The 11,627-nt window shown below is 41.0% G+C and overlaps 2 protein-coding genes and 1 non-coding gene across 19 annotated transcripts in view; 2 read left to right on the top strand and 1 right to left on the bottom strand.

Annotated features, from left to right (window-relative positions):
- Nucleotides 1-865, bottom strand: part of RAD9B (RAD9 checkpoint clamp component B) — a 38,065-nt gene extending 37,200 nt beyond the window's left edge. For 2 of the 12 annotated variants that reach the window (XM_030939681.1, XM_030939679.1), the window contains exon 1: nt 711-734. Coding sequence is in view for 4 of the 12 variants with exons in the window: in XM_010379139.2 (XP_010377441.1) it covers nt 682-727 (46 nt within the window). In the remaining 8 variants the exon portion in view is untranslated. Of the gene's footprint in view, nt 1-625 lie in introns of all 12 variants that reach the window. The other 10 variants (XM_030939680.1, XM_030939676.1, XM_010379156.2 and 7 more) reach the window with 9 other exon arrangements.
- Nucleotides 861-10,541, top strand: VPS29 (VPS29 retromer complex component). 6 transcript variants are annotated; one of them, XM_010379095.2, is made up of 6 exons: nt 952-1,016; nt 1,410-1,653; nt 3,411-3,422; nt 6,324-6,515; nt 8,870-9,105; nt 9,943-10,464. In XM_010379095.2, the coding sequence occupies exons 2-6, from the start codon at nt 1,567-1,569 to the stop codon at nt 10,058-10,060; spliced, it is 645 nt and encodes a 214-aa protein (XP_010377397.1). In that variant the 5' UTR covers nt 952-1,016; nt 1,410-1,566; the 3' UTR covers nt 10,061-10,464. The 6 variants fall into 6 exon arrangements, with proteins under 6 accessions (XP_010377412.1, XP_010377405.1, XP_010377436.1 ...); XM_010379110.2 differs by lacking the exon at nt 1,410-1,653 and having other exon boundaries at nt 861-1,016; XM_010379103.2 differs by lacking the exon at nt 1,410-1,653 and having other exon boundaries at nt 925-1,016; nt 3,411-3,500.
- Nucleotides 6,107-6,176, top strand: LOC115900185. Its single transcript, XR_004059855.1, has one exon. It is a non-coding gene; the product is annotated as a small nucleolar RNA SNORD50 (small nucleolar RNA).
- Nucleotides 10,542-11,627: the final 1,086 nt, after the last annotated feature.

Below are 11,627 nucleotides of genomic sequence, written 5' to 3' on the forward strand. Positions count from 1 at the left end.
GTCTTAGCCAGGATGGTCTCGAACTCCCGACCTAAGGTGATTCACCCGCCTTGGCCTCCCAAAGTGTTGGGATTACAGGCGTGAGCCACGGTGCCCGGCCTAATTTCCATTTTGAAAGCGCCGTTTACAATACTAATAGTTCTTGTACATTCCATCTATTGCGGGGCTCTTTACATGCATTTCCATTTCATTGACTCCAAACAAACTCTGTGATGAAGGTGCTCATTACCCCCGTTTCGGTTTTAGAGACCGAGCCCCAAAGAGATTTAGTGACTTTTCCAAGGTCATACATTTTTAAAAAATGGTAGAATCTGGGGGAAAAAAAAAACACTGGTTAATGCTTTTCTCTTGGCACAAAAAATACTTTTACTGTCCAAGCATTATTTTTTTATCTCAACTCCTCCCCATGCAGCCTTCAGCTTCCCGAGTTTGTGGCCCGATGGTACAACTCCATTTCCCGGATACCAGCCATATTACATCTGCCTTTAAGTAACACGAGATGGGTCCTCATCCTCCCCTCAGAAGCTAACAGGACCTTAAGTGGGTGAGACTGTGGCCAGGGCGTGCGTCCTCAGTCCTTGCGCATAAAGGCAATGAGGAAAAATTAGACGATGGTAGGGACGACCTATTAACGTCTGCTTTTCTCTCTGCTAAATGGGAAGACAACAAAGGCCGCTCCACCTTTCACCTGACTGCCGCTCATCACGCACTTCAGCATGGCTGCCATACGCCCTAAAAAGCAGGCCCAGAAGGCGCGCCTCAGCTCGACGGCCCAGGTGCCCGGATGCTGCCCGCGCTTTTCGAAGCTTCGCGATCTTGTCTCTGCACTCTACCACCCCGCCTCCACAAGTTCCCAAACTGCTTTACAGCGGGGAAGGGCCCGTGCGGGCCTCCGTACGGCAGTTTCTGTCGCCCTCTGCGCTCATTGGTTGCGGTTAAGTAGGCGGGTCGCCGAGAAGCCTGAGGAAGAGGGCGGCGGCAGTGGTGGTGACTGAGCGGAGCCCGGTGACAGGATGGTGAGGGCTGCAGCTGTGGCGACAGAGGCCTGGCTCTCGGCTGGGGTGCTGCGTTGTTGGGAGCCGTGGGGAGTCCCAGGGGGAGGGATTGGGAAATCCCGGAGGCCTCGGCGTCAGGGCCCACGCGCTGGTCTGGGAAGGGCCCAGGAAGAGGGCTAGGGAAAGAAGGGAGCGGCCACCTCTGGGTGCGGCTGGCCTAGGTCTCGTATCCAGGCCCTAAGGGGCCAGAGGCCATCCAAGGGGTAAAAAGGCCCATCTAAGCTGCCCGACCTGTCACGAGACCCGCACTCCCGAGCCAGGGAAGGCCTTTCGTTCTATACCTCGAGTGTTCCGGGGATAGGGACAAGGTCCTCCTCTGTTTCCAGACGTTTCCTATTCCTTTCCCGCAAAAAGCACCTCCCGCTGGTTGGGGTGTAGCGGTGGAAGCTGGCGTCTCGGATGCAGAACGGGAAGTAGCGAGCAGCATTTCGTACCCGTTTAAGTTTCCCATCTAGGGAAAGGGAATAAACGACCCTCTTCGCCCCGGAAATAACATCCAGCTACCATTGAAATGAACAGGTGTGCGCTCAGAGGGCGGGATTTGGTGCTTGCAATTGCTGGAACTACTTCTTTCCACGGGTTGCTACGCTCCTTTAGGGTAGGATTCCTTAATGATGTGTGAACTCCTTGAAATTGTTAGGAAATTTTTATGAATATACACATTTTTCTGGGGAGAATGCCGGTGTTGGAGACTTGCCTAGTCTCCAGCCACCTTCAAGCAATCACCCCTTCACCCCCAGTAGGTTGGTGCCCCTCAGACCTTCCTACATAAAAATTGGGGGCCTCTGCTAGAGAGGGCTCATAGCTGTAATCGTATTTTCCTTCTTTCTTTTTGAGATGGAGTCTCGCTCTGTCGCCCAGGCTGGAGTGCAGTGCCGCGATCTCGGCTCACTGCAACCTCTGCCGCCCAGGTTAAAGCCTCAGCTCCTGCCTCAGTCTCCCGAGTAGCTGAGATTACGGCCCCCCACCACGCCCGGCTAAATTTTTGTATTTTTAGTAGAGATGGGGTTTCACCATGTTGGTCAGGCTGGTCTCTAACTCCCGACCTCAGGTGATCCGCCCTCCTCAGCCTCCCAAAGTGCTGAGTTACAGGCGTGAGCCACCGCGCCCGGCCTGTAATCATATTTTCAAAGGTGCCTTTGACTCTTAAAAAGTCAGTTGTTTAAAATGGAGCTGTGATTATCTTCATATTTATGTTGATGGAGGTTGGCTGTAAAGGGACGTCTACCTCTGATAGACATTTATTGCATTTTTATTTTTACAAGGAAACCAAAGAAACCATGCATTTTTAAGATTATTACTATTGCATGACAAACAGCCTTTTCAAGAGGGGACTTACAGACGTGGCAGCCAAAGATTTATGGTGCATGCGTCTTTAAAATCTTTAATCTCGCTTTTAATTTTTGCTTCTAAATAGACTTCAATTTAAAGTAATCCAGTTTACAGTAATTTCGAGACACCTATCCATGGGAGAAGACATAATTACTTGCCATGGTTTCAAAATATTAATGTTTCTTAAGTTGTTTGAAAGGTGAACCCTCTTATTTAGGGTAGTTGTACTGGAACATCATTTTTCGTATGAAATAGAACCGGGAAAAATTTAGCATTAGCCAGTTCTTTAATGATTAAAAGCATTTTATTTGGCAAAGGATGCAGACGTTCAACACTCAGTACAGTGTCCAGAGTCTGTGGGCAGCAAATTCAGGTGTGGGAAAGGTCCAGTTTTACCTGGATGAATATGTTTGTTTTTATTATTTTGTCTTCACCTTTAGTTGATTTGTTCATCACTTGATAATGTATTCATGATGCTGTGTTGCATCAGCTACAAAAGATCACCTAGCTGCAGCATAATTTTCCAGCTACTAGAATTTTGAATGTAAGATAATTAAAATCCGTATACTTGAACAATTAGACCCTAAGAATCCAGAAAATGTTAGCCTTTAAGCTATTACTGATGATACATTTTCCACAATGTCTTGTAGAAATCTAAATTCATTATTTTATAAAACCTTATAAAAATCTAAACAGAATGGAAAACAGAGATGGAAGTCAATGTACAGAACAAGATTAAGAAAAATAGAAGAAATTGACAAGACAAATTTATTAAAAAGTGTGTGTGGCATGTTCAAAAATAAAGCAAACGTTTCTTTTGGTATTGTTTTGAGCACAGCTGATTTTTAACATTTTCTTTCATAACACTCAGAAATCATTAACAATTGTTTGCTCATTTGGTATGGGTTTTTTGTTCTCCTTTTTTTGATTTCTTTTTGTTGCTTTCTTTTAACATTGGTCATGTTTCACCCTTTTTTTTTTTTCATCCCCCCTGTCTGCAATCAACTTCTTCATTCCACTAAGGCTGGGCACAGAGTAAGTTTCTTCACTTAGCTCCTACTAACCATGGTGGTTGGGTGGCTGTTTACTGACTGGATTTCTCACCCTTTTAAGGTCTGTTGAAAGGAAGTAACCGAATTCCCATGCTTTTATTGGGTTGGTTATAAGACTGCCATTTCCAGGATCTTTTGCTTTCTTAAAGGACTCTCTATGTCTATCCCGATTTGTCAACGTGTGGAATTTGGGCAGGAACATGTTTCAAAGTATGACATGTGTTATTTAACACTATTTCCCCGCAACTTTGTCATCAGCAGGAAACCAGAGGATTCTGTCCTAGAAAGGATCTCTACTAATTTGAAATCATTGTGTGGTCATTCATACAGTTACATCTTTAGACTGCTAATAGTCTTGAGTCTTGGGGATAATCCACAGTACTTTATAGAATTAGGTCATCAATCATTATAAAGTACCATGTCTTACTAATGTTCTTTCTGGTACATTCAGATTAAACAGCTCATTCATTATTAGTACCAAACATTTCAGCCTGTTGTAGACATATACCCTTTTATGAGTTTGGGGTTGTTGTGGTTCTTCTTCTTCTTCTTTTAAATATAGAAATCTATTATTTTTACCTTTTTCTCAAAGCGAGATTCCCATACTAACTATGTACTTCAGTCCATATCAGAAGGAATCCCCCTCTAAAATGACGATTGTTCTATATCTACTTGTATATTGCTTATCAGTGAGGGTGGAAACTTCATAGTGGTTTTTAGTTTTACAGATGTTTTGTCTACTGAGATCTGCATTGAAATAATTAATATAGGTCATAGAACAAATACCTGCTGAAACTAGTCTTTATAAAGAAGAATCTTATTTAACAATTTAAAGTGTGCTAATTTCATAACCTTGTGTTACTTTGAGATTACAAACTATGTGTTGATAACTCTGTGTCCTGATAACAATTCCTTTTCTTTGCAAAATTTTAATTTTTGTTGCAAGATGAATCGAGCTTCTTTTGGTAATCATTTTAATTTCACACATTTTGGGTTTTTTAAATTAATTTTCATTTACAAAGTCTGCAGTGGCAAAACTGTTTTATCCTATTAGCTATTTAATGTTTTCTTAATATTAAAGAATACTCATGCCTTTAAAAGCAGTTAAAGGGTATGTACATTTATGCATGGAATATCTGTAAAGGAAAACATTTTGTATAGAATGAAGGTGCTTATACTGATCATCGTGAAGAAATTGATTCTGTTGGGCCAGGTGCAATGGCTCACGCCTATAATCCTAGCACTTTGGGAGGCTAGGGCGGGTGGATCACCTGAGGTCAGGTGGTGAAACCCTGTCTCTACTAAAAATACAAAAATTAGCTGGGCGTGGTGGCGAGTGCTTGTAATCCTAGCTACACAGGAGGCTGAAGCAGGAGAATTGCGTGAACCCCGGAGGCAGAGTGGCAGTGAGCTGAGATTGCACCATTGCACTCTAGCCTGGGCGACAAGAGCAAAATTCCGTCTAAAAAAAAAAAAACAGAAATTGATTCTGTTGTCCTTTGGAGGACAGATACTATTTTTTTGTTTGTATGTTTGTTTTGAGACAGAGTCTGACGCTGTTGCCCAGGCTGGAGTGCCAGTGGCACCGTCTCAGCTCACTGCAACCTCCGCCTTCTGAGTTCAACCATTTCTTCTGCCTCAACCTCCCAATTAGCTGGGATTACAGGTGCCTGCCACCACGCCTGGCTAACTTTTGTATTTTTCTTTTTAGTAAAGACAGGGTTTTACCATGTTGGCCAGACTGGTCTCGACCTCCTGACCTCAAGTATTCTGCCCGCCTTGGCCTCCCAAAGTGCTGGGATTACAGGCGTAAGCCACCGCACTCAGCCAGACAGATACTATTTTTAAATGATCTTTCTAACAGTATTCTGTTAAATGACTAAATTAATGTTTCTGAAATCTTGAAATTTTTAAATTAAAATTTTACAGGATTGGGGTTTATATTCTTGTATATTTAAAAGCAAAATTTCCTTTTGTCATCTGTGTTGCAGCTCTAAACCACTTTATGCTAAATTTATCACTTGTTTAGCTGATCTCTTTTTTGTTTTAATGCTCTAATATACATGAAGGATTGTGAAAAAAAGTTTTTTTTTTTTACGTTGGGGAACTATACCGAGGGTATATGAGCAATTTAATCCAGACCATAAAAGTATGACTTCTAATAAGGAAAGTGAAGATATCAAAGATTATAATTCAGAAGCACACATTTACTCAGTGAAACTGAAACATAGGCTGTTTGTGTATCTCTGTAACGTGTACCTAATAGTTTGAAGTAACAAAAATGCCAAATTTTGGCTACTATGCTTGCAAATAGTTGTCAGTCTAGTACAGATAAATTACAGAATTTTTCTCTATTAACAATTTCTTTTAATGTTTCTGGGATTAATATATCATTTCATGTTACAACTGCAGAAATATGAATTACCTTATCAGTCTTTAAAAATGCCAAATTCTGTAGGGCCCAGTAGTGTACTTTACATTTTGTAATTTTTAAAATTCAGTGTATTTATAGGTCTCTAAATGAATCACTTTAGAATGCTTGATTTCACTCTTGGTAAATAGAATGATTACCTGTATTTTATATACACAACTGTTTACAACCAAAATAAGATTGATTTAGAACAAAGTACATTACCATAAGTATGTCTGTTTAAATTGTCATGATACAATCAATGATGAAACCTATCCCAAAGCTGATGACCTGAAGAAAAATACCTATAGATTCAGCTTCTGATATTAAATAAATAGTCATGATAGGAACTCTATGAATAATTTCTGGGATTCGGGATCTCTTAGAGACTTAAAAAGGGTCTTACAGGAGGAGACTATTTTGTTTTGACGTTATGTTTAACATTACGCTTTATCTCCCCTTGACACTTTAAAGTTGGTGTTGGTATTAGGAGATCTGCACATCCCACACCGGTGCAACAGTTTGCCAGCTAAATTCAAAAAACTCCTGGTGCCAGGAAAAATTCAGCACATTCTCTGCACAGGAAACCTTTGCACCAAAGAGAGTTATGACTATCTCAAGACTCTGGCTGGTGATGTTCATATTGTGAGAGGAGACTTCGATGAGGTGATGTATTTCCCTTTCCCTTCTAAAATATCTCCCTTTCTTGATTCTTACTTACATGAGCTTTATCTTTAGACCAGGGTTTCTCAACTGGTAAGGTCTTTTTTTTTTTTTTTTTCCTTTTTCTTTTCCAAATGTAAAATTACTATACATATACATCATGCCCCTCCCTGTTTGAAATCACTGATTTAGATCACCTAGTAAACATTACTTATTCTAACTAACTAGATACTGAATAACAGTGGCTTTGTAACTGTTTTTTGCTGTCATTTAGTTTATAAAGTTTTTTTTGTTTTTGTTTTTTTTGAGATGGAGTCTTACTCTGTCGCCCAGGCTCGAATGCAGTGGCATGATCTTGGCTCACTGCAACCTCTGCCTCTCAGGTTCAAGCGATTCTCCTGCCTAACCTCCCAAGTAGCTGAGACTACAGGCGCACACCACCACACCCAGCTATTTTTTTCTTATTTTTAGTAGAGACGGGGTTTTGCCGTGTTGGCAAGGCTGGTCTCGAACTTGTGACCTCAGGTGATCCTCCCGCCTCAGCCTCCCAAAGTGCTGGGATTACAGGTGTGAGCCACCACACTCGGCCAAGTTTATAAAGTTTTTCTTATGAACTTTTCACTGCCACTACCTCTACTAACTTTATTCCAAGCCACTGTATCATTTTCTTGTATTCCAACTTCCTGATTCTACTCTTGCTCCTTCTCCAACGAGTTTATTCTCCAACTAGCAACCAGCTTGATCCTTTTTAAGTGAAGTAAGATCACATTACTTCTCTGCTAGCAACCCTCCTGTGGCTTCCTTTCTCAAAGGTTGACTTTATAGGGCATGAGGGAGTTTTGAAGGAGTGATAGAGCTGCTCTGTATCTTTAGTGTAGCAGGGCTTACACAGCCATGTGCATTTGTCAAAACCCATCATTACACATGGAAAAGTAAGATTTTACTTTGTGTGAATTATGCCTCAATAAACTTGACTTTAAAGAAAAAAAGTAAGGAGTTCTGGGCCGGGTACGGTGGCTCACGCCTGTAATCCCAACACTTTGGGAGGCCTAGGTGGGCGAATCATGAGGTCAGGAGATCAAGACCATCCTGGCTAACACGGTGAAACCCTGTCTCTACTAAAAATCCAAAAAAAAGTTAGCCAGGCATGGTGGCGGACGCCACAGTCCCAGCTACTCGGGAGGCTGAGGCAGAAGAATGGTGTGAACCCGGGAGGCGGAGCTTGCAGTGAGCTGAGATGGCACCACTGCACTCCAGCCTGGGCGACAGAGCAAGACTCCATCTCAAAAAAAAGTGTGTGTGTGTATATATATATATATATATATACACACACACACACACACACACACACACACACATTGTATTTCTGGGAATATACGCTTTTCATAAATTAATGTTGGTTTGTGTTATTTAATGGGGTTCTTTAAACCAAACTGAAGGGCGTAGTGTCTTTTTATTGTGTTTTAAAAAGAGTTTGGATAAACTAAAGGTGGCATGGAGGTGAAAAATGGGGAGATGAAAGGACAAACAACCTCTCTGTGCCTGTTTCATCATCCATAAACTGGGGATCATAATATAACCTAGGATCGCTTGTATTAAGCTGATATTTGTAAAACTTCTACAGTAGTGCCTGGCTCATACTAAGTACTATATAAGTGTTAACTCTCATTATTTTAAGCCATCTATGAAAGTATTAAGGCTATATTAAGCCATAATTTGAACATACCCTAACTTACATGCCTTATGTAAAGGAAAATCACAAGTTTGGGGTGAATAATTATTTACAGCATGCACAAAAGAACCCATATTCTATAGGAATAAACACAAAGGGATTGCATGATAAATTCCAGTTTATATTGAGTAAGTTATATTTTAAATATAGTTGCAGCCTTAGAAACTGAGAAGAAACAAAATATTTATAAATGTGGGCCAGGCACAGTGGCTCAAGCCTGTAATTCTAGCGCTTTGGGAAGCCAAGGCAGGTGGATCACTTGAGGTTAAGAGTTTGAAACCAGCCTAGCCAACATGGTGAGACTCTGTCTCTACTAAAAATACAAAAAGATTGGGCGGGCATGGTGGCGAGTGCCTGTAATCCCAGCCACTTGAGAGGCGGAGGCAGGAGAATTGCTTGAACCTGGTAGGCGGAGGTTACCTAGTGAGCTGAGAGGGTACCACTGCACTCCAGCCTGGGCAACATAGCAAGACTCCGTCTCAAAACAAAAAAATGTATAAATGTGTGTGTTGTCGGGTACTACATCAAAACATCCACATGAGATTGAATATTTAAGCAAACTGATTTTTTTTAAACATCAGTATCTCTAAAATACGTATTTTCTTATGTCTCTTTCTTATATTAGAATCTGAATTATCCAGAACAGAAAGTTGTGACTGTTGGACAGTTCAAAATTGGTCTGATCCATGGACATCAAGTTATTCCATGGGGAGATATGGCCAGCTTAGCCCTGTTGCAGAGGCAGTTTGATGTGGACATTCTTATCTCGGGACACACACACAAATTTGAAGCATTTGAGCATGAAAATAAATTCTACATTAATCCAGGTTCTGCCACTGGGGCATATAATGCCTTGGAAACGTGAGTAGTACAGAATTTGGGGACTTTAGTAGAATAATTGCATGTGTGACATTTCATAAAAGAAATGTGGCTGGGCACAGTGGCTTATGCCTATAATACCAGCACTTTGGGAGGCCAGGCCGGGTTGCTTGAGCCCAGGAATTTGAGACCCTGTCTCTACAAAAAAAATTTAAAAATTAGCTGGGTGTGGTGGTGCATGCCTGTGATCCCACCTACACAGGAGGCTGAGATGAGATGATCCCTTGAGCCCAGGAGGTTGAGACTGCAGTGAGCCACGTTTAAGGCTCTGTACTCCAGCCAGGGTGACAGAACGAGACTCATACATACATACATACATACATACATACATACATAAAAATGTGCCCCAACCTCTTTTTTTTTTTTTTTTGAGACACAGTCTTGCTCTGTCACCTAGGCTGGAGTGTAGTGGTACAATCTTGGCTCACTGCAACCTCTGTCTCCCAGGTGCAAGTGATTCTCGTGCCTCAGTCTCCCAAGTAGCCAGGATTATAGGTACCCACAACCATGCCTAGCTAATTCTTGTATTTTTAGTAGAGACGGGGTTTTACCATGTTAGCCAGGCTGATCTCGAACTCCTGACCTCAGGTGATCCGCCCACCTCAGCCTCCCAGTGTGCTGGGGTTACAGACGTGAGCCACCGTGCCCGGCCACATGTGACCATTTAAATAAATCTAGCCATTTTGGCAATCTTTTGGTAACTGTTCATGTGACATGTAACAGATTTCTCTTTGAATCCAAATAGTCATCTTAAATTGAAATTTATAGTGCTGCTGCTTTGTGCTACAAAACACTGACATTATTTATTTTTTCTTCTAGAAACATTATTCCATCATTTGTGTTGATGGATATCCAGGCTTCCACAGTGGTCACCTATGTGTATCAGCTAATTGGAGATGATGTGAAAGTAGAACGAATTGAATACAAAAAATCTTAAAGCCAGGCCTGTCTTGATGATTTTTTTTTTCATTGTCCTGTTGAAATCAAGTAATTAAACATTTAAGAGCCACAAAATTGTATCACTTTTATAATATTTTGCAGTAAAATATAATACCATCTTCTCTGTTAATACATAATTGCTGTAAGCTTCCTGTAAACTATAAGAATATATTTAGTTTATAGTATATGAATTCTATGAAAAAATGTCCACAACACAGTAATTGGTCACTTGTTAAGAAAAATTTATCCTTGTAAATATCTTCAAAGTTGGTATTTGGAACTTTATTCCAAAAGTAGTGCATGTGGAGAAAGAATTTAGACTATCTTGTATACATTTTTCTCTTCTCTAGTAATAAACAATTACCTTTCATTTATACTTTCTTGATAACCTGTATTTAATTTTAAAAAACATAAAAATGAGGAACCAAGTGAAACTACGCATATAAATATTAAAGTGAAGTGGACGAGATGACCTTTCAGAGCTCTTCTCTTATATTGTGTCATAATGTTGGACTCAGATTTTATTTGCTAAATAATATACCATATTGACATTAAATTAACAGTGATTCTTCAAACTGTTGCTATTTCCACTTTTCAAAGTTTAATAAAAGTTTTAAAAATACAAGTTTAGGGGCCGGGCACAGTGGCTCACACCCTAATCCCAGCACTTTGGGAGGCTGAGGCAGGTGGATCACCTGAGGTCAGGAGCTCGAGAGCAGCCTGGCCAACATGGTGAAATCCTGTCTATACTAAAAATACCAGAATTAGCCAGGGATGGTGGTACATGCCTGTAATCCCAGCTACTCGGGAGGCTGAGGCAGTAGAATCACTTGAATCCTGGAGGTGGAGGTTGCAGTGAGCCAAGATCACACCATTGCACTCCAGCCTGATCAACAACAGCGTAACTCCGTCTCAAAAAAAAAAAAAAAAATACAAGTTTAGCAAGGAAGCACACTAGAGTAATATATAATGTAAAGAATCCTCTTGTTAGTGTAACTACTCCCAACTTAATCTAGTCTGAGTCCAAGTTATTTATGTGGCAATTTCATAAGATAGGGAAAATGTGTATTTACATTTTAAAGTTGTATTCAAATAGCAAATACTTATTGAGCACCTACTTTGCAAGTCAGAGCATTATCTCTGTCAAATGCTATTCTGTATCTGGATAGTTCAGAGCTTTCCTTAGCCCAATCAAGAAAATACTGGTAGGATATTATTATTATTATTTTTTTTTTTGAGACGGAGTCTCGCTCTATTGCCAGGCTGGAGTGCAGTGGTGTGATCTCAGTTCACTGCAACCTCCGCCTCTGGGTTCAAGCAATTCTAATTCTCCTGCCTCAACCTCCCAAGTAGCTGGGACTATAGACACGCACCACCATGCCCAGCTAATTTTTGTATTTTCAGTAGAGACGGAGTTTCACCACGTTGGCCAGACTGGTCTCGAACTCCTGACCTCATGATCCACCCGCCTCGGCCTCCCAGAGTGCTGGGATTACAGGCTTGAGCCACCGCGCCTGGCCCTTGTAGGATATTCTAATATTGCTGTTTTAGGACTTACTGTGAGC

This window comes from Rhinopithecus roxellana, chromosome 10 (assembly GCF_007565055.1).
Source record: "Rhinopithecus roxellana isolate Shanxi Qingling chromosome 10, ASM756505v1, whole genome shotgun sequence".
Lineage (NCBI taxonomy): Eukaryota > Metazoa > Chordata > Mammalia > Primates > Cercopithecidae > Rhinopithecus > Rhinopithecus roxellana.

What these genes read in the sequence shown, in the direction of transcription:
- VPS29 (XM_010379095.2), top strand. Translation starts at nt 1,567, where the DNA reads ATGAACAGGTGTGCGCTCAGAGGGCGGGATTTGGTGCTTGCAATTGCT. An exon ending in TGAGAGGAGACTTCGATGAG is followed by an intron (nt 6,516 to 8,869) that starts GTGATGTATTTC and finishes TTCTTATATTAG; the next exon opens with AATCTGAATTATCCAGAACA. An exon ending in GCATATAATGCCTTGGAAAC is followed by an intron (nt 9,106 to 9,942) that starts GTGAGTAGTACA and finishes TTTTTCTTCTAG; the next exon opens with AAACATTATTCCATCATTTG.